This window comes from Pristis pectinata, chromosome 15, assembly GCF_009764475.1.
Source record: "Pristis pectinata isolate sPriPec2 chromosome 15, sPriPec2.1.pri, whole genome shotgun sequence".
Lineage (NCBI taxonomy): Eukaryota > Metazoa > Chordata > Chondrichthyes > Rhinopristiformes > Pristidae > Pristis > Pristis pectinata.
Window position 1 is genome coordinate 19,211,654 of NC_067419.1, and position 23,707 is coordinate 19,235,360.

At 39.5% G+C, this 23,707-nt stretch overlaps 1 protein-coding gene across 1 annotated transcript in view; it reads right to left on the bottom strand.

The window, feature by feature from the left end:
• Positions 1-23,707, bottom strand: part of LOC127578541 (voltage-dependent calcium channel subunit alpha-2/delta-4-like) — a 343,330-nt gene that overhangs the window by 278,018 nt on the left and 41,605 nt on the right. The window contains 4 exon segments of the mRNA XM_052030691.1: positions 4,621-4,752; positions 6,185-6,347; positions 9,566-9,625; positions 19,878-19,994. Of these exon segments, the coding sequence (XP_051886651.1) occupies positions 4,621-4,752; positions 6,185-6,347; positions 9,566-9,625; positions 19,878-19,994 (472 nt within the window).

Below are 23,707 nucleotides of genomic sequence, written 5' to 3' on the forward strand. Positions count from 1 at the left end.
GATTCTACTATCAACTTTCAACGATCAGGAGACAGATTAGTACTCACCCAAGTTAATTGATGTGATACTTAGATGTGCTAGCAAGTGCAGCAACTAAAGTTGTGCTTATTGAAATCAGATAAGGCTGACTCATTCAGAAATTCTGGGCTCAGTTCATTTAGATATTGCTGGCTGAAGAATAACAGGAATCTTTCTCATGGGTAGGAGGAAGGACGAGAATAAGATATAATGGATAGGAGGAATGAGGACAACACAAGAAAGAGAAGCAGGAGTAAGTCCATCAGCCCTCCCCACCCTGCAAGCCTACTTTGAGCATAATGTTCATGGCTGAATTACCACAACTGTTCCACTTTCCCTATGTGCATAATCCATGAATCCTTTCATGCGAAAAATTCTACTGATCTCAATTCTGAATATTTTTACCAATCGATCATCCATTGGATTTAGGGGTAGATGATTCTTCACAGGCCTGAATGGTTGACTCTTTATCTCAAGACAATGACACCTAGTTCCAGACTTTCCAGCTAGTGCACCATCCTTTCAAAACTCTAAAGAATATTATGTTTCAATGAGTTTACTTCCCATTTATAGGCCCATTCCCGGGGCTACTCTGCCTGGGACCACAAAAAACTGTAGAGTTGTGGACACAGCTCAGCACATCACGGAAACCAGTCTCCCCTCCATGGACCCTGTCTTTACTCCTCTCTGCCTCAGTAAAGCAGCCAGCATAATCAAAGTCCCCACCCACCCAGGATATTTCTCCCCTCTCCCATCAGGTAGAAGATACAAAAGCCTGAAAGCACATACCACCAGGCTCAAGGACAGCTTCTATCCTGTTGTTAAAAGACTTGAACAGTTCCCTAGTACGATAAGATGGACTCTTGACCTCACAATACACCTCGTTATGACCTTGCACCTTATTGCCTACCTGCACTGCACTTTCTCTGCAGCTGTGACAGTTTACCCTGCATTCTGTATTGTTTTACCTTGTACCACCTTAATGCACTGGATAATGAATTGATCTGCATGGATGGTATGCAAGACAAGTTTTTCACTGTACCTCAGTACAAGTGACAATAATAAACCAATTTCAATTCCAATTCCATTCTACAACATATGTTCTCATAGAATAATCTTTTTATCTCAGAAGTCAATGTGGTGAATCTACATTTTATCCCCTTCAAACAAATAGATTCTTCCTTTAGATTTAAAATTATACCTGGTACTCTAGGTTTGCTACCATCAAAGCCCAAATTCCAAAATTGTACCAAAATTCCCCTTCTCTTACCTTCCAATCCCTTTGGAAGAGGGACTGCACAGGTTAGAGCTGAACGTGGAAACAAACATGTCTCTAACTTTTCAGGAGCTAATGTAGAGGTAATGCTGCCATAAATTAATAAAAACATAAGTTTGCCATTGGTTCAAGTAGAAAGCAAGTGGCAATTACATGAAGCAGGAGGGGTCATATGGAAGGTAGTGGTTGTGGTTGTGAATGGCATATCCACACCCTTTCACCCCCTTGCAATTTAAGAATAATAGTATTGACCACAATAAATCAGCACAGGCAAGTGCAGTTTCAGATGAATAACATGGCAAAAACACAGGGAAATATATGGATAATTAAGTGTTGCTCTTACCACTACTCTGAAACACAATCATGCAGTCTATGTTTTTCTTAAACTACATGCAACTGAAGTGTAAAATTGATCACGAAAAGCAACGGGAACTTCCTGGCACAGAAAGTGCTTTATGCAACTTTGAAGTGCATGATTCCAAACACGTGACACACCTACACACAAAGGACTCTGGGCACACAACAGTGATATTGATGTGCCATTCAAGTTTGTGCTGTTGCAACTATGGAATGCAAAAGCGTAACTGGAAAAGTGTGGTTCTCAACTAGGAAACCAGGTCCTCATAGAAGAAAGCACATCTGCTTAAGTGCTCTTTAACCACCTTACTTTAGCTTCACCAATATTGGTGGATCTGCTGCAGAAGATAATAAAGAATTCAGCTCCAATGTACAAATGGCCAGATCTCTCAGCATTCTGTGAATGAAGCTTTCTTTTTTTTTACATAGGCAGGATGTCTGATCCTCTCCCTGGGCATACACATCTCATCTACAATGTCCAGTCAAGAGTGAGAGAGTGGGGGCTCCCCCATGTCTATCCTGCTAATCTTAGCATTAGGTCACCTGAAGCTGCTCCATTAGTTCCATTTAGAACCACACCATAAGAACTGCAGCCAAAGTCGGCTATTGTACAGAGATCAAGAAACTATCTGTAGTTAGTGAGTGTAACAGTGCCAATTTGCATAGATGATGCCTTGTATGTCATGAATGCACAGATATTTCTATACTGCAACCCCTGATTAAACTGAGTTGGGTTCCCCATATACAGCCATTTTAACACACATTTTCAAGCACAGTAAAATTCCTAGGCCCACCTCTCTGTCTTGGTGTAAAGCATGGAAAAGTTTAATAACTTAAGATTTTGTTCCCTGATAAGAAATTTATAAAGTAACTGTTCCCAATAGAATAGAGCTCATCCATCAAAGTGAACTATACTCCTAATTACAGTGATGTACATTTCAGAATAGCAATCATTGCAACCTCTTTTGCTCCTAGAAGTACTAACAAACACTCTCACTCCTCACCATTAACTCTATTCCTTGCACTCAGCAGACCTAAGGCATCTATCTACTCAAGGGGATGCAAATAAATCCATGCATTCATTAAGTGCTTTTTACAAGCTCAGGATTAAGTGCTTTGCAGAAAATGATGTACTTTTGAAGTGCATTCACTGTGGTAACGTGAATAATGTGGCAACCAATTTGTATGCAAGCTCCCAGTAGCATCAATGAGGCGAATCAAGCTGACTGATCATTGGCAGTTCAGCTTGCTTTGGACTTTTGCATATGCTTAGCTAAACATAGAAACCAAAAATAAACTGGAGATCAGATGCTGGTGCATTTGACCTCCAGATAATGGACTCATTATCAGAGAGAATGGAGCATTGAACATCTTGTGGAAGGCCTCAGCTTAATACTAAAGCTGGCTGGTGAACTATTAGTGAAAACCTAGCCGCAGGTAAGTATTTGAATTATTTTACTTTACATTATTTCATTTTAATACTTTTAATTATTTGTTAGTACTTAGCAGTTTTAATTACATGTTCTTATTTTTTATTCTTTTTAATCTTGAAAATAATAGATTTTAATTATTTATATCTATGTTAATAGTTCTTACATGTTAATGACAGTTCAAAATCTTTTCACAGCAGTGAACTGCATTCAGCGAAGAAGAGTACAGGTGGCCAGACACCACATGCGTGTCTGGGCAGCATGGCAGGTTCATTATGATCTGGTCCAAGATGTTGACAAACAAATAATCCATTCCAAGATACTGTTTGACTTGAAACCAGGTTTTCTTCAAAATAGTGCAGGAGGATCTTTCGTTTTCAAACGAGAGTAGATATGGCTTCTGTTTACCATCACATCCAAGAATGTACCTCCAACAATTTAGGACTTTTTTTATTAGTGCATGGCAAAGATGAGGAATTTGAATATGGGAACCACAGAGTATCGAGAATGGAGATGTAGAAGTGGGGAGGATTAAGGTACATCAGCACCTGGCTATAAAGCAAATGACTAATAATTTCAGGGGTCCAACCACCAAGCAATCTACAGCTAAGTATTCGACCTATACTGGGCTTCTGCCACAATGAGGGCGAAGAGTTGGAGTAGCGGTAGAGTCATATCAAAATCTGAGGTGTGTTCGACTCACTGTGATGAACAAAGAACAAATAAATATATAAGGATATGAGAGCTAGCCATGAAAATCAAAGATTTTACATAGACTGATGAAAGTTTGGTGAGGGGAGATAGATCTTTAATTGGCTGAAACTTCCAAAAAAACAAATTCATTTATGATGGCATGTTGAATGAATCTCTCTCTCTCAAGCAACTGTTGCTCCTCAACTTCATTACAGTTATTTATGGTTTTGTTTATCAATTTTTTTTTCAAGGAACTGAGTCAGTTATTACAAATGTGTTCTATATTTAAGGCTTCAAAGTATTTGTGATTTCCATGAATGCAGGGATTACACTTTGGGCAGACAGTCCCATAGAGATGCAAACAACCAAGGGGAATCCAGCAGTTTCTACGTACTTGGTAACCCTCTCAGTCACCTGTGCAGGAACACTAATAAAATGCATAAATAGATCTGGTATGATAAAGATCGAACTGGTACCTAACCTAGCAGAGGAATACATAGCCAATTGGTCAAAGTGACAAGCGTTTCCCTCAGAATAAAAGCTGAGAACTTTATTTGCATTTGGTTCAATGCTTATGGATTTCAGTTACAGATCTAGCAGCAGGAGTAAGAGAAGCTGCTCCAATGCTTTGTTACTGAAATGCAATCACATGATATAGGAGAGCTCTTAGATAGTGGGGCTATCTGATTAATCTATCTTCCTGATGCTGCTTTTCTTCATTGTCTATATCACATGACATGGGAATTTCCATCAGGGGAACATTGTGCTTAAATACAACACTTTGTGCATAAATAATTCCATTCAAAAATATGAACACTGTTGTTCTATAGAACCTTAGATATTTACCTGGGTAAAGTCTAAAGAAACCAGTGGAACTTCCAAAATATTGCCAGGTGAGAGTTGGATCTTGCATGAAGTTTTCATAAAAGACTGTGTTTAATGCTTCTGACCAATAGACTCCATTCAAGATGTTAGGATCTGTCAAAATGGGACAAGGTAAGATGTGAATGATGTGCACTTCTAATTATTTCTGCATTGTTGCATTATTCTGTCAAGAACTCATTTGGATCATTCTCACCAAGTTGTCATGATAATCAAATGCTGCTGTGACTGTTTCCATACAATGTGAATATGAGTTATAATAAGTTTTCCCTTTAAAACCAGGCATAACAGACATTAGTAAGTCTTCACTTCTACATAAAATTCCATTATGTGACTCAAAACAACTGCAGAAATTCCTCCAGTGAAATAGGAAAACTGCAGTGATAAAAAAAACCAATCTGTACTATTTTACCTTGCTGTTTAAAATTCAATAACTGTATTGTATGAAAACTATGATAGGATATTAAGATGGGATGATATAAGGAATCTCAATCACTTTTGTCAGAAGTATAGACAGTCCATGACCTGCTCCCCTCTAAGATATTTGTGAAAGGAATTCTTTGCAGCAATCTGATTTTGTATTTTTAGCACCTAACTTACCTGTTATCAGAAACAATCCCTCGATATGATGGTTGCACCATATGTCAAAAAATGTGCATTCTTCTTTAAAGATATTTGGTTCAAACCTTGCATTAGATTATACAATGAACAAGATTTTAACACCAAAGAACTTTAATTAAAAATAAGCCACATTGAACTACAGTTACATTACTAATCAACTGTTGTTTGACAGAAGTAACATTCCTTGAATACTGTAGCAAATATTCATAACCAAGAAACATTGTCTGATCAAGCAATTGTCCAGACGTACATTTGGCCAATCTAACTAAATTGCATGGAAATCATAAAATTTAGAGGGACAGCCATTAACCGAAATAATAACAGCCTTTGACGAGTCTATCAACATTCAAAAAGAGCAACGTTAATGGCCTGCCACTAGATGTTGCTAACACATTTATGAAATATATCTTTGCAAAGCATCTTAATAGTGTGCAGACAGTTTTTGCGTAGCAAGTAAATAACTATTGCCACACTTATTGTGGAATTTTCAAAATTTTCATTTGGAGGTGATATTAATGACTGAAGGTATTGATAACCATTGAGATGTTTTCATTCTTGCATTACTCAGCTAGAAATTGGTCGCGGCTTGAAACTGGCAATCCATATGGAGTGTATTCAAAAAGCCAGATGCCCAAGGCTCATCTAAAATTAGATCTCTGGTAATATAATTTCTGCAGATCAACTAGCCTTCCAGAAGCAGTCCCTCATTTGATGCCCAATTTTTTGTGATGGCCACAATACAACCAGAGGCCCCTTCAAATAGATCCTGGGAAGAGGGTAGAAGAAAAGGGACGACAGCAAGCGTATCCTCAGGAATCCTCAGGAAGAGCAAAGACTGACAAAAATAAGAAGATCTGAAAAGATAAAAGATAATGAACACACTAAGGAACAAATTGGTTTATTTTACCTTTGTTATATACATTAGTTGGGACTTGTATATTACTAAGTGAGGTGTTCACTGGCAAATTATTGAAATGCTCATTTTCTTCCAAAATAAACTCATTTCCAAGTTCCACGTAGTTGCCATTTTTGTCCACCTCATTGATCAATACAGAATTGTAATAATCAAACTGCAGGATAGAGAAGAAGAAATGTTAAAACATGTTTTGATAGTATCACTGCCCAACCAGTAACATGTTGCTTTCATACACAGATCAACAAACTGTTGGAATTCACTTTATAACAAAGTCACTGATGGTGCTCAAAATCCTGCCTACTCTTCTCCTTCTTAACCCAAGAATTTGAGGAGAATATCTCATGTGATCAAGTAGGCACGGACTCATTGGGCCGGAAGGGCCTGTTACCACGCTGTAAATAAAATTAAAGTTAAATTAAATTCAACTCAGCACAGATGATAGATTGTACCTGGTCAAGACAGCAAGTTTTACTTGAAATCCTTTCATACATAATCAAAAATTTATACGTATTAACTGGAGTCTAAATAAACTGAAATTGTGGTAGATAATCAGTGACATGCATAAGGGAAGCCCTGACTGAGCTGACCATCTGGAAGGATGTGCAAATAAATACAGCATTGCCTCTTGGTTTAAAAAAAATCAATATTCTCATTTTTCATATGTGTTATTACCACTTATAAATAAAATATATCGTGGATGTGAAACATTCATATTCACCTGGCTTCCAATTACAAATAGATTGATACCAGTGTGAAACCTTCTGCAATGGGTATAGAATTCAGCTACAATGTTGTAGACCTGTCTTCAACCAAGGCTCTCCTTGCATACAGTTGAAGCTTGAGAAGGAATTAATTAAGTCATACTAATGTGTACTCCAAGAATGAAGAGTACTGCTATCATTTCATTGGGAAACTGCCCTAATATGACTTAATAATGTAATGTGATTAATTGCATCATTTTGCTATCATGCTTATCTCTACTCATTGTTCAGAGCGAGTTGTGTCCTGTAATCAAATCAAAATGTCAGTTACTTTTATCAGTTTTAAACATGAGTGATACACTGTAGAGTCACAATATGAAATTAATTTCCAGTCATACTTATAATAGTGTTAAAAATCATTGTCTGTTTTTATTTCAGAATAACATGTTGTAATTTCAGTAACCATATCAAACTAGGATTAGATATCCAGAATGAGTTCTGAGATAACACTGTAGTACAAACATGTTGGTAAACAATTGCAGTAAAGTTCCTGTAATGTGATACAAATAGCACAGCTGTAAGACTATGATTCCCAGCTCTGAATTTTGAAAGAGATGTGACAACACTCTGATCATTTCATCATGACAGCTTCCAGCTGTGTATTTCAAATGAGTACAAATTAAATATATTAAAGCTGAGGTCAGATGAGTGGCAGGATCACCTTCATGAGATAACCATTTTACAGCAGCTTCTATTTCTGCTGTACTCTTATGTGATATAAAAATGCCTGGCTAACTGACCGATTTTCTTGTCTGTTCAGCACTCCTCAACAGGTAACATAATGTTTACAAAATTCAGTTAGGATCTCAAAACACCAGAGTTCTGATTGGCAAATCATGTTCGTATTCTACAAGTTAACTGTGAGCCCATTGCTACTTGACTGTTAATTGACTCAAAGACACAGATGTGTGTGAAAGACCAAGAATCAGAAAAACAGATCAATAGCATACAGTTTTATGCCTCCTTTCACACACAGGATGGAGCAGACAATGTCTTGTTAAAGAAAACCTGGGAAAGCTACAGATGTTGCTTCATAAAGAATATCAGACCACATCGGATAAAATGGCAGACCAAACTGTTCATAAATGTTCATGTAACCAGCTTTAACCCAGACATCTAGCATTAATTTAAACAGATTGAGCAGAGTTCTTGAGGGAGCAATATTACCTGGATGGGCAGGATTCTATACATGCTGCAAGTAGTTCAATCAGGCCCTGTTACTGACCTCTTACATCAAAGCTGTTTTTCAAAAAAAAACAGCTTTTGTAGATCTTTCTGTATCCCCAACATCATCTAGTGCACAGGAATAACGTTCTAACTGACAATGGTCATCTCATTTTTTATACATTAATTTTTGGGATCTGGGTATTGCCAGCATTAAATGCCCATCCTTAAAGGCTTTGAGAAGGTGGTGATGAGCATTTCATGCAACAATATACTGCAATTGATCAACTCGATGATTAGCATTCATACTGGAGTAAAGAATAAGTTGCCCATGCAATCAATAATGACCTTCCACAGGAATCCATCCTCAGGCCAACATATGCATTACTGTCCTTCCAACCACAAGGTCCTGTACCCTTACAATTGCCATTGATCTTGAATTAGCAACCCAGGTTAAAGAGCTGCATGATATTATAAGTACCAGTAACTGAAAATCTTGAAACCTATTACTAAAAATCTTAAAACCTATCACCCAAACACTGCCAAGACCATAATCTCAGCATTAGATCTCAGCAATAGTAAACCCTCAGAAAAATGATACTTAATTCTGTGGACAACCCCTCACCCACAATATGACGTTAAAATACAGAGTCTTATTTGATATGTCAATCTGTTAATAAAGCTGCAACATACTAGAATAAAAGTCAGGTGTGGAATCAGGGTGGCATAACATGGAGCATCAATAAGATGATACTGTAACTTTGCAAAACTAAAATCTTTTAGAATTGTAATTTATTTTGGAAATTTACCACATTGGTACAATTTTTAATGGGTGCAGGAAATGTGTCCTGGAGTTCATATAAACAAGTATCTAAAGATGGCATGACCAGCTGATGAGCTTATTAAAAAAAAAAACAATTTGAAATATCATTCAAGTAGGAAGGATGCCAAAGCCTTTGAAAGGGTATGGAATGTGGTATTGAGGAAAGTTAATAAAAGCATTCAAAATTAAGAAGGTTTTTGACAGAGTAGAGGGGACAGAATGTATTTCCACCAACAGGAAAGTTGGTCATCAGAGAAAATAAATGAGCAGAAAGATGTGGAGAATTTATTTTAAGTAGCAAAGTTCTACAATCTGGAATACAGAACTTGAATGTGTGATGGAAAAAGATCAGTTATAACTGTCTCAAGGGAATTGTTGATATATTTAAAAATATACAGGATTATGGGAAAGAGCAGGGGAATAAGATTAACTGGATGTTTTCTTCAAAGCAAAACAGCAGGGCCATGGACCAAGTCACTTCCTTTCATCCTGCAAGACACTAATTTATTCAGGTTTTACAAAGGTGATTTTTTACCTGGGTTAATCATGTTTTCACAATATTTCAACATCTAAGGAAGAACCCATGAGTCCTACTTTTACAAACTTTAGCACAAGTGTACTCACCACAAAATCCATATTATATTCATGGTATAAATCAGCTTCTTCAGCAGCATCTACCAATCTCTGCACAGAAACAAAAGAGACAATTTATTGCTTTTTTTTATACTCCGCATGAGAGAAAACACCAAAGCCAAACCAGAAAATACAGGTAACAAGTAGAATCTGTGAAGAGAATAGACAAATAATCATAACAATATGTATTATTAATGTGGTAGAACCTCTCATCACAAAGGCATTATCAAACAAATATTAACACCAACTCACACATGATTTTCTTGATCAATGAGTTAGATTTTAAGAGTGACAAAAAGGAGTGATTTAAAGAGATTGAGAGATTCTGAAAACACAGGAGCCAGGCAGTTGAAGTCACAGCCACTGAAACAGTGCTGGCTACTGACTTCAAATATGTAGTATTAAGTAGTTCTGAGTATTGTTTTTATAATAAAAAATGTGGGGGCCAATAGATACTGACATTAATCATGTTAGAGTATTTTTGCTAGCAATTGCAGCTATCTATCTTCAAACAGAGACTCACTGGCATAGCAAGTTATAGAGGCAACAAGCTGCAACATATTTATTAATTTGTTGTCAATCAATTTTATATTGGTAACCATGATTGAATAAAAATTAGGACAAATAATTGAAAATAGAACTAAATGTGCAGATACCCACAATGAGATGTTATGATTGAAACATATACAATTTTGACGGACTACATAGGATGGATATGAGAATGATGTTTCCCATGGTGGGCTGTGAGGGGAGGGTATGGCTTGGGGTGTTCTAGAAGCAGGGATCACAGTGAACCTATGGAATGCTCTGGTACAGAAGGAAGTGGAGGCCAAGTCACTGAATATACTTAAGAAGGAGGCAGGTAGATTTCGAGACATAATAAGCATTTTAGGCGTATGCTGAGACAGCAGGAATGTGGTAATGAGGCAGAGGATCAGCCATGATCATATTGAATGATGGAGGAGAATCAAAGGGTCAATAGCCTACTCCTGCTCTCATTTTCTATGTTCCTATGTAGCCAATTTTCCCCATTATTCACGGTTCACAGTTCTACGTTAAAAATACTTGCATATTCAAGGAAACAGCTTTTTTTTAAGTGCTAAGGTCCTTAGATAAGTGTGATGTCTTTAAATTCTAAACAGAGAAACCAGAAATACAACAAAATTGGAACTCAAGTATGTAAACAAGAAATATCAAGAAAGCAGCACGAGTATCATATTTTCTTATAGTCCTTTTTTTTATCTAGGCCAGTTTGTTTCTCCTCACTCTGATATAACAGTGTTCCATTATTGATAATGGTTAAGTTTGCCTTTTCTTGTGTTTAGTTGTGTGTGTTATAATGGATATGAGTGATCTAGCACTCTCAGCAGAGGGCTGCATTTGAAGGGAATATAGATTTGATGGTAGGACTACAATATCACTGCTGATTCTTCAGCCCATACTCCATTTAATTGTAATTCCTTGATGGAAGCACAGAATTGCTGAATCTCACAATTCACTGCCTCTTCATACATATCAAGAGAATAGCCTGGATTTTTTACTCAGCAGCGAGGCAATGTTGCTGACCTCAAAGAAAATGTCCCACAAATATCTGGTGAACTCTGTAACCTGGATTTCATCTTTCCCATCCTTGATTGTTGTCAAGTGCCAGTTCTAATCTGGCAATAGAGACATAAACATGGATGTAGATAAGTATTAGGTGAGAGAGGATGGTTGCTCTAGTAAATAGTGAGAACACTAAAGATATGCACATTAATGTATAATATGTATCAGTTTAAACTCACCTCCAAAAGCACTCAGTAATGTTATAAATATAGCAGAATGATGCCTGCATTGAAAGTAACGGATGTGGGTTCATTGTACAACAAGATCTCAACATCAATTTTTTTGTGGCTATGCAATTTAGTCTTTTGATGGAGATAAAATTTGTTACATAGAGGAGCATGGTCATCAACAGTTTTTAAGAGGTTCGAAAATTAGAGAAATCTGGGAATAAAATCCATTCTGTACTAACTGTTTCTACTCAAAGCTAGCCATTGTGAACCACTGAAAGAATAAAATGTAATTGTAACAAGGAGAAAGACCTACACATCTGTGTCATTCATGGCAAGGTTGCAGAGGTCTGGCAACACTCTGGCTACAAACTCATAGACAAATCTGTCGGATATACTGGGTTACCATTCTGTTTCCTTCCTGTGCCCTGGGTGAGCAATGTCTCCTCCAATGTAACAATGAGAAGAGTCCCTGCTTCAACTATTCCATCCCCCTTTCTGGCTGAATTAGACTGTTTGTAGCTGCATTGCCCTTTTTAGTCCTGAGTTGATATCAGCAAAGGGCAGTTTGTCTTATGAGGAAAGGTCAGAGTGTCAAAAAGTTATGTAGCACAGAAACAGGCCCTCTAGCCCACTATATCCATTGTGAACATCAAGTACCCATCTATGCAAATCCATTTTTCATCAATTGGTCCATATCCTTCTATACCTTGGCAATTCAAGCACTTATCCAGGTACTGAAAGATTACTGTGCATCTTTCACTAATCAGGCAGTGTGCTCCAGATTCCAACCATATTCTGGGCAAAAAAATTCTTCCTCAGATGCCCTTTAACTCTCCTACCCTTTACCTTAAACCTACGTCCTCTGGTTTTAGACATATCTACAATAGGAAAAAGTACCCCATTGTCGACATGTCTAAAACTAGAGGACATAGGTTAACAAGGTAAAAGGTAGGATATAAGTACCCTATCTATGCCCCTCAAAATTTTGTGTACCTCAATAAGGTATCCCCTCGGCATCCTCTGCTCCAAGAGAAACAGAGCCAGACTATCCAGTCTCTCCTCATAACTCCCCATCCCAGGCAACATTCTGGTGAATCTCCTCTGTACCCTCTCCAGTACAATCACTTCCTTCCTATAGCACAGTGACCAGAACTACACGCAGTATTCCAGCTGTGGCCTAACCCCTTTTTTTAAGTTCTATGTCCCAAACAACAATTCGAGCATTCTGTATGCCTTCATAATCACCTTATCGATCAGGACTGCCACTTTCATGGATCCTTGGACTTGTAAAACAGTTCCTCAGTCCTCCTTAGGGCCCAGCTTTTCATTATATCCTGATCTTGTTAGTCCTCCCAAAATGTATTTTCTCACACTTATCAGGATTAAATTCCATCACCCCTCCACCTCACATCTTTATACTGGCTATCTCCCCTTTACACTCTCAGTCCTGATGCAGGGTCGTGACCCCAAATGTCGACTATCCCTTTGCCTCCACAGATGCTGCCTGACTTGCTGAATTCCTTCACCAGTTTGTTTTCTGCTCCAGATCCCAGCATTTGCAGTCTCTTGTGTCTCCATTTTTGCTCCTGAAATTAGTTACTTCCAGATTCAAATATTCAAAGACTCTCCTGGCTGTCTTCATGTCTTTACCATATCCTGGCACATACAAATTAATTGATTAATTACATCTATATTTACTGATCTACTCTGGCTCATGATCCAGCAATATCTTAATTTTAGAATTCCTAGTCCAAATTCAAATCTCTCTTTCTTACCTCTTTAATCTCTCCAGTATACCATATTCATTACATTCACTCCGACGTCTGCTGAATCACCTAGTTACTCCATGCTGTCTCGGCCCCAACTACAAAATTCTCTCCCTAAAGTTCACCACACTTTGACTTCATTGCCCTCCTTTGACTTCATTGTCCTCTTTGACCATGCTTGGTTGTCATTTGCACCAATGTCTCCTGCCTTGGCTTGGTGTCAATTTTTGACTAATTATGCTCCAGTGAAGTGGCTTTTGATTTTTTATTGTACTTCATAATGTATATAAATGGAGCCATATTGTTAACTTGTTTGATAATTCTACTTTAATCTTAGCAATTTATACCCCTCTCAGACAATGATCCAAACAATAATCAATAATTTAACCATCAGCAATCCAGACAAAGCTGAATTACAGCAGCATTACTGAGTTGCCTTTTACTCCCTCCTATTCATATTGTTAAATATATCCTTTTGTTAATTATGTATTATTCAATTTACTGTTTACTTATGTTAATACTATTAATTTTGTATCTTTAGGTCTGCAAATTCTACCACATACTGTACATGTTTTTAGGTGCCATGGGAATGAATTGTAGGGTATTATTGGCTATGAATGACAATTAATAACTTTTATTGTGCTGTGCACATAATGAGACATTTGATTGCACTTTCATGTGTGCAGCAAACCCATTGAGATCATGCAAAGCAAGCAAGCATGATGCTAATCATTGTGCAACACACATAGGAAACATTTTTATCAAAATGCTCCACATCTCAACAGGCAATTTAGATCAGTATGAACAGCAGGAAAATGCCCTGCACCTGTGCTATTTAGTGGGTTCATCAAATACTCAGATTTAATGGGGAGTCATATGGTGGTGATATGGAGTCTCATGGGAGTGAACTACTCTGAATTTAGGAATTGCAACAACTTGAGAGTGTTCTATGGTGAAGCCTTCTATTTGTTAACAATAAAATGGTACTTTCCTAGTGGTCCTCCTGGACCTCTAGCACAGCCAGAACCAGGAGCAGAAGAGTCAAAGCCAAGACCTCCTTCATAAAAGACCCCAAAGGAGAAGTGGATGAAGGAAGAAAGAGAGAGAATGTACAAGGGAGGAAGACTTGTGGCAGAAAACATAATCTTTCCGATACACATGGCCCAGATCATACAACGGTATGAACAAACTTAAAGACAGCTTCTACCCCACTGTGATAAGTCTATTGAACGGTTCCCATATACAATGAGATGGACTATGACCTCACGATCTACCTTGTCGTGACCTTGCACCTTATTGCACTGCACTTTCTCTGTAGCTGTGACACTTTGTACTGTTATTGTTTTTACCTGTACTACAGGGATCGAGTTTAAGAGCCGCGAAGTAATGATGCAGCTCTACAAAACTCTGGTTAGACCACACTCGGAGTACTGTGTCCAGTTCTGGTCGCCTCATTATAGGAAGGATGTGGAGGCGTTGGAAAGGGTGCAGAGGAGATTTACCAGGATGCTGCCTGGATTAGAGAATATGGATTATGAGGAAAGACTAAAGGAGCTAGGACTTTACTCAGTGGAGAGAAGGAGGATGAGGGGAGACATGATAGTGGTATACAAGATAGTAAGAGGAATAGATAGAGTGGACAGCCAGTGCCTCTTTCCCAGGGCACCAATGCTCAAAACAAGAGAACATGGCTTTAAGGTAATGGGTGGGAAGTTCAGGGGAGATGTCAGAGGGAGGTTTTTCACCCAGAGAGTGGTTGGGGCATGGAATGTGCTGCCTGGGGTGGTGGTGGAGGCTGATACGTTGGTCAAGTTCAAGAGATTGTTAGATAAGCATATGGAGGAATTTAAGATAGAGGGATATGTGGGAAGAAGGGGTTAGATAGTCTTAGGTGTGGTTTGAAGGGTGGCACAACATGGTGGGCTGAAGGACCTGTATTGTGCTGTATTGTTCTATGGTTCTATGGTTCTACGGTTCTACATCAATGCACTCTGTACTAACTCAATGTAACTGCACTGTGTAATGAATTGACCTGTACAATCGGTTTGTAAGACAAGCTTTTCACTGTACCTCGGTACAAGTGACAATAATAAACTAATACCAATACAGCACCTTTGATTGAAACCTGGACCTCAGCTTGATTTGCAACCTGTTTCAAGCCACTGACTTGGGGTGGCATGAGGTTTGGGGCAATTCTCTCAGCACCAGGACTGGTGAAAATCACCTTTGTTCTACTCCGGCAGCTCCACTCAGTTCCAATCTGGTGCTGATTCTCATCATTTGCCCTGAAAATGATTCCAGTTAATCTCAGTTCAGAGTCTGAAAGGGCAAGAAGCAGTCAAAGCCACAACAGCCTGGCTGGGCTCCTCGATCCTCTCCCTGGGTCTCAAGCTCCAGTCGCCTGTAGTACCTCATGCAAAAAAAAATTCTTAGTGTGTAATGTGAGCAGTGAGTACACCCAAGCTATCTGATAGTCTGCTACATGTTTGTCAATGATGGAATAAAGAAAACCAGGAATGGTTGAGAAGCTGGAATTGGAGGAACAAAGAGAGCTGAGGAGGTTACAGAAAGAGAGTCTGGTAAGAACATATATATGATGAGAATTTTAAATTAAAAATGATGAAGTATTTTCCATTATGTGATTCAATTTAATGATAAAGCATTTACCACTGGATCATTCAAAAATTCCAATTCTATTGTGATTAATACCATGATTAACTCACAATTAATTGTGATTCAATGCATGTCAGTGATCTGATTGCCAAGTCTGAATAGCTGGAAGCACATGCAACATGAGGTGTGTGAGTGAGAGTTCTTATAGGATGAAGAGTGACAGGGCACATAATTATTATATGAAAGAGATAATTGCTAAAGACTGTTATTAGTTGAGTAATGGGCAAGGTGTGGTGAATGAAATATAACTATATGAATGAAATATGAGTTACTTGATACATTTGTGTGTGGATGTGCCTCGTTGACATGTTCTCTGATTCTTGATCATATGTGTGACGTCCAGTTCTTCTGGCACTGTGATCAGGTCCTTCAGATATAATTACTGGCACTGACCTCCCTGACCATTTCTTTCCACCACCATGACACAAGAGATTCTACAGATGCTGGAATCTGGAGCAACACACACACAAAATGCTGGAGGAACTCAGCAGGTCAGGCAGCATCTATGGAGAGAAATAAACAGTCGACATTTTGGGTTGAGATCCATCATCAGGAAGGGGGGCGGTGCACACACTCCTGTTTACATCAATGGTGCTGAGGTCGAGAGGGTTGAAGGCTTTAAGTTCCTAGGAATTAATATCACCAACAGCCTGTCCTGGTCCAACTACATAGACACCATGGCCAAGAAAGCACACCAGCATCTTTACTTCCTCAGGAGGCTAAGGAAATTTGCCATGTCCCCTTTGAATCCTCACCAATTTTTATCGATGCGTAGAAAGCATTCTATCTGGATGCATCACAGCTTGCTTTGGCAACTGCTCTGCCCAAGACAGCAAGAAACTGCAGAGAGTTGTGGACACAGCTCAGCACATCATGGAAACCAGCCTCCCCTCCATGGACTCTGTCTACATTTCTCGCTGCCTCAGTAAAGCAACCAGCATAATTAAAAACCCCACCCATCCAGACATCCTCTCTTCTTCCCCCCTCCCATCAGGGAAAAGATAAAGCATGTACCACAAGGCTCAAGGAGAGCTACTTTCCTGCTGTTATTAGAGTACTGAATCGTTCCTTCGTATGATAAGATGGACACTCGACCTCACAATCTGCCTTGTTACGGCCTTGTACCTTATTGTCTGCCTGCACTGCACTTTCTTTGCAACTGTAACTGTTATTGTTTTCCCTTATACTACCTCAAAGCATTGTTGTAATGAAATGATCCGTATGGATGGGATGCTAAACAAAGTTTTTCACTGTACCTCCGTACATGTGACAATAATAAACCAATTTACAAATTTATTTAAAGATCATGATTTGGGTTTCAGTCCTTCCTGTAAAAGTTTTATAAAATAAAGGCCTCTGATCTCCTATGCAATCACTTATTTCCTAATAACTTCATCCCTTTTAATTTTAACGCCAATCCCTTAAGGACTGCATGCTTGTCACACTCCTTGCACATGCTCTGTATTTTACACTAAGTGAAATTAAATGAGATTAGTGCAGTAACATCACTCTATCCAGACTAAAATAAGGCCCCTGTGCAGTGATAATTAAAGAAGGTTAATTGAATCATCCTTGATCAAACAGAACGCATTTCTGTAACAAGATGAGTAGTTGTACCTAGCAAAATATGTGATTTAAAAAACGAATATGTATCATCATCTCAACAGTGGAATAGAACGATAAATGAAAATGAGGAATTTATTTTTGAGGTAGACTTAAAATGAAAGTTGGCTTTCACTAGCCAGTTTTGAAACAATCAAAGCCTTGGAATTAAATTATCTGCAGATTTGGATATCAGAAACTTAGACACTGTCCATTAATTTTGATCTGGATGATAATTGAAGTTTATGTGATCCTTTCAGATTTGCAAGAACTAGATGCTTGATACTGTCATTGTATTATTAGTATGATTTTTTTTTACATTTTGGGTTAGTTTGAAAAATTGAAAAATTTAAAAAAAATAATTAATGGTTTAGGGCAAGCTTGGTCTCCTAAAATAAGCAGGGTACTGGTTAAATTTGTAAAGTGAACACCATCAATTATTATGCATAATCCACAAAAGGCATTAAGTAGCAAAACTGAGTGGATGAATAAACCCTTTCATACCAAATTTTCAGAAAGCAAGTTATCCACTAACAATTATTTATTGATTATAAGATCATAATTATTGGCTCTTAAGCTTAAATGTTAAGACATAAAGGAACCACTGACAACCTTTGAGAAAATTGGACAGGAAACTCAAAATTTGCTTTTGAGGTTCGCACTCCTCATAGTTTCACAATGAAAGCACTGTTCTGGTGCCTACAACATCATAACAAGCTCAGAGAGACACAGGAGACTGCAGATGCTGCAATATGAGGCAAAAAACAAACTGCTGGAGGAACTCAGTGAGTCAAGCATCACCTGTGGAGGACAGTCAACATACTGTATCTGGTCAAGACCCTCTGGACATAACACTCTGGAGTCAATCTATCCTCAAGTAAAAATGGCAGAATTTTAGTACATTTTGGTCTTCCTTCTTTTCTTATCCTGACCCCTGTAATCCATTGCTAAATTTAAATAATTTTATTGTACAATTTTAAATACTATTAGAATTAAAACAGTAATTTAATCTAATGGCAGTGAAAATGGTGAGTTAATACATTTTTACAGCATACTATTAAATCACTTAAAATGACTGAAAGCTGTTTACAGTCAATTACTTTGAAACTATCGTTACATGGCCAAATATGGTACATAAAATATGGTAAATTTCAACAAACCAACAAAAATAACATTAAAGGCCATTTAATCTGCTTTTGGTGGTAGAATTTGTAACGTTGACAAATTCTGGGATCCTAGCTCTTTCTTAAATAGTAAAAATGTGATCTTTAATATCCAAATTAATCATTGTGAAAAATTTCATCCAATTAATTCTATGGAACGTTAGACTAGATTATGTGCTTAGATCCAAGTGAAGAACTATCTAATCTGGATGTAACATTTATTCAGGAGCTAGCTGGTAAATTGGTTGCTTTCCCAAATGAAACCAAATTGTGCGGCATTTGAAAGAAAGCCCTCTACTCTACTCCCTATATACTCATGACTGCATGGCCAGATTCTGCTCTAACTCCATCTACAAGTTTGCAGATGATAACACCGTAGTAGGCCGTATCTCAAATAATGATGAGTCTGAGTACAGGAAGGAGATAGAAAGCTTAGTGACATGGTGTCAAGACAATGATCTTTCCCTCAATGTCAACAAAATAAAAGAGCTGGTCATTGACTTCAGGAAAGGGGGCGGTGTACATACACCTGTCTACATCAACAGTGCTGAGGTCGAGAGGGTTGAGAGCTTCAAGTTCCTAGGAGTGAACATCACCAATAGCCTGTCCTGGTCCAATCACGTAGACGCCATGGTCAAGAAAGCTCACCAGCGTCTCTATTTCCTCAGAACGCTAAAGAAATTTGGTATGTCCCCTGTGACACTCACCAACTTTTATCGATGCACCACAGAAAGCATCCTATCTGCATGCATCATGGCTTGGTATGACAACTGCTCTGCCCAGGACCACAAGAAACTGCAGAGAGTTGTGGACACAGCCCAGTGCATCACAGAAACCAGCCTCCCCTCCATGGACTCTGTCTATGCCTCTCGTTGCCATGGTGAAGCAGCCAGCATAATCAAAGACCCTACCCGCATGGGTCATTCTCTCTTCTCTTCTCTCCCATCAGGCAGAAGATACAGGAGCCTGAGGGCACATACCACCAGGCTCAACGACAGCTTCCATCCCACTGTGGTAAGACTATTGAACGGTTCCCTTATACGATGAGATGGACTCTTGACCTCACAATCTACCTTGTTGTGACCTTGCACCTTATTGTCTACCTGCACTGCACTTCCTCTTTAGCTGTGACATTTTACTCTGTACTGTTATTGTTTTTACCTGTACTACCTCAATGCACTCTGTACTAACTCAATATAACTGCACTGTGTAATGAATTGACCCGTACGATCGGTATGCAAGACAAGTTTTTCACTGTAGCTCGATACAAGTGACAATGAACCAATACCAATACCAATGTTGAGTGCAGAGAATTAAATAGTACCTTTACTGCCTCAACTTTCCTTCCTAACATTTCGTTCATCTTCTTTCCAAATTGTGTTACCAGTTCCACACCATCCACTTCTTCAATCCTTATAAAGTTCTCTGTATCTTTATATTTCTGGAAAAAAAAATCAGAATAGGTTGTAACAAGCTGCTGTGAACAAAGCACAGTAATCATTAATGCATCCTAAGTACTTCTTTCCAGCGACCAGAGAGCGGAGAGTGCCGGAAATTAACGAGGAGCGATTTTGTTTTTCTTTCTAGCGTTCGGGATAGCGGCGAGTGACTGCGCAGGCATGTGACATCATTTGGCAGTGCGCGGGCGATTTAAAAGTCGGAGGGTTACCTTCAGTTTTTCTTTCCAGCGACCAGAGAGCGGAGAGTGCCGGAAATTAACGAGGAGCGATTTTTTTTTTCTTTCTAGCGTTCGGGATAGTGGCGAGTGACTGCGCAGGCGCGTGACGTCACTCGGCAGCGCGTGGGCGATTTAAATAGCAGACCAACATATCTAGCGGGCAGCGTCAGAGCGGGCTGCTGAGTGAGAGGGAGCAGAGTGGGTTAGGCTTTAGCTCAACGGGCTTCAGCGAGAGCGGGAAAGAGGCGAGACTAATAGAGAGGGGGTAAGTTATTAGTTTATTTGTTGAACTCAGTGGTATTCAGCAAGATGCATCTGGGGTTGGTCATATGTTTGGAGTGTCAGATGTGGGGACCCTGGGAGACTACCAGACTCCCCGATAACTACATCTGCGCAAAGTGCACCGAGATGCGGCTCCTCAAGGAACGGATTGAGAGTCTGGAGCTGCAGCTCGATGACCTTCGGTTGGTTAGGGAGAGCGAGCAGGAAATAGATAGGAGTTATAAAGAGTTTGTAGACAGCACCTCTGTGGCGATCCCCCTCAAAAACCAATATCTCATTTTAGATTCGGTTGGAGAGGATGACCTGATAGAGGAAGACCTCAGCAACCGGGACCTTGGCACCGTGCCTGGTACTGTGGTCCAGCGGAGGAAGCGAAATGCAGTGGTTATTGGGGATTCTATAGTAAGGGGTACGGATAGCAGATTCTGTGATAGCGACAATGAGTCTTGGATGGTGTGTTGCCTCCCTGGTGCCAGGGTACGGGATATCACGGACCGGGTCCAGAATATTCTGAGGGGAGAGGGTGAGCAGCCAGAAGTCTTGGTACATGTAGGTACCAATGACATAGGTAGAAAAAGAGAAGAGGTCCTGAAGGAGGAATACAAGGCATTGGGGAGAAGGTTGAGAAGTAGGACCTCAAGGGTAGTAATCTCAGGATTACTACCTGTGCCACATGTCAATGATAGGAAGAATAGAAAGCTCTGGCAGATGAATGCGTGGCTGAGTGACTGGTGCAGGGGGCAGGGCTTCAGATTTTTAGATAATTGGGACCTTTTTTGGGGGAGGCATGACCTATTCGCTAAGGATGGGTTGCACCTAAACTCCAGAGGTTCCAATATCTTGGCGGGAATGTTTAATTTAGTTGTAGGGGAGGGTTTAAACTGATCTGGCAGGGGGATGGAAACCAGGATGTTAGGTTACAAGATGCTAAGGTAAAGGAGGGAGTTTATAGAAACAAGTCCAATGAGGATGGCAAGAAGGACAGGCAAGTGAGAAGTCAGGATAATTTGCTGAATAATAGAAGTACAACAAGTCAGGATGTTAGGATACAGAATGTTAGGATAGGGGATGAGGTATGTAGGAACATGTCTAAAGTAGTATGTAGTGAAGATGGTAAGAAGGATAGACAGGTGGAAAGCCAGGATAATCTGCTGAACAATAGAGGTACAACAAAATTAATAGCAGATACTGGACTAAACGTACTGTATTTAAATGCATGTAGCATTAGGAATAAGGTAGATGACCTAGTGGCACAACTACAGGTTAATAAATACGACATTGTGGCAATCACCGAGTCAATGGCTTTATGACGGATGTGGTTGGGAACTGAATGTCCAGGGGTACACAGTGTATAGGAAGGATAGGCGGGTAGGCAGAGGGGGAGGTGTGGCCATGATGGTTAGTAGTGATATAAAATCGATAGAAAGGAAGGACATTGGATCAGAGGAGGTGGAATCCTTGTGGGTGGAGCTAAGGAATAGCAAGGGTAAAAGGACAATGGTAGCAGTCATATATAGGCCCCCTAATAGCAGTCAGCAAGTGGACGATAAGTTGCAGTTTGAGATAGAAAAAGCATGCCAGAGTGACAATGTGAAGATAATTATGGGGGATTTTAACATGAAGGTGGACTGGGAAATCCAGAATGGCGGTAGTACTCAGGAGAGTGAGTTTGTGGAATGTCTAAGGGACGTTTTTCTAGAGCAACTTGTTGAAGAGCCCACCAGGGGATTGGCTGTTTTGGATTGGGTGCTGTGTAATGAACCGGAGGTGACTAGGGAACTAAAGGTAAAGGAACCACTGGGAACCAGTGATCACAATATGATTGAGTTCAGTTTCAAGTTTGAGAAGGAGAAACTGGTAACTGGTGTATCGATATTTCAGTGGAACAAAGGAAATTACAATGGTATGAGAGAGGAGTTGGCCCTAATTGATTGGAAGAGTAAGCTGACTGGAGGGACGGCGGAGGAGAAATGGAAGGAATTTCTACAGGAAATAAGGAAAATACAGGATAGATATATTCCAAGAAAAAAGGTTTTTAATGGAAAAAATGCACAAATGTGGATAACGAGAGAGGTGAAGGCTAAAATAAAAGCAAAAGGGGCGGCGTACAAAGAAGCAAAAATTAGTGGCAAAACAGAGGACTGGGAAGCTTTTAAAAACCTGCAGAGAGAAACTAAGAAGGTCATTAGGAAAGAAAAGAGGAATTATGAAGGGAAGTTGGCGGATAACATTCGAAAGGATACTAAGAGATTTTTTTAAATACATAAGGTGTAAAAGAGAAACACGGGTTGATATAGGACCAATTGATAATGGTGCAGGAGCTATTATAATGGACAATAGAGAGATGGCAGAGGAATTGAATGAATATTTTGCATCGGTCTTCACCGTGGAGGACATCAGCAATGTGCCGGTTAGTCAGGAGTCTCACGAAATGGAATTGAGTTCAGTTAAGATTACTAGGGAGAAGGTGCTAGGAAAACTAAATGGACTAAAGACTGATAAGTCTCCCGGACCGGATGAGGTGCATCCCCGGGTTCTGAAGGAGGTGGCTTTAGAGATAGCGGAGGCATTGGCGATTATTTTCCAGAAATCGATAGATTCAGGCGTGGTTCCGGAGGACTGGAGGGTCGCAAATGTAGTTCCGTTGTATAAGAAAGGAGGGAGGCAGCATAAAGGAAATTACAGACCTATTAGTCTGACGTCAGTGGTGGGAAAGTTATTGGAATCTATCCTCAAAGACAGGGTTGCGGAATACCTAGAGGCGCAGGGCAGGATAGGTCCTAGCCAACATGGTTTTGTGAAGGGAAGATCCTGCCTGACCAACCTATTGGAGTTTTTTGAAGAAATCACAGGCAAGGTGGATAAGGGAGAGGCGGTAGATGTTGTGTATTTAGACTTTCAAAAGGCCTTTGATAAGGTGCCTCACAAGAGACTGATTAATAAGATGAGAGGTCATGGAATTATGGGTAGGATAACAGAATGGGTGGAGCATTGGCTGGTTGGCAGGAAGCAAAGAGTGGAAATAAAAGGATCTCATTCTGGCTGGTTACCGGTTACTAGTGGTGTGCCGCAGGGGTCGGTGTTGGGACTGCTCCTTTTTACCTTGTACATTAACGATTTGGATGATGGAATAAATGGTTTTGTGGCTAAGTTTGCGGATGACACCAAGATAGGGGGAGGAGTAGGGAGTATTG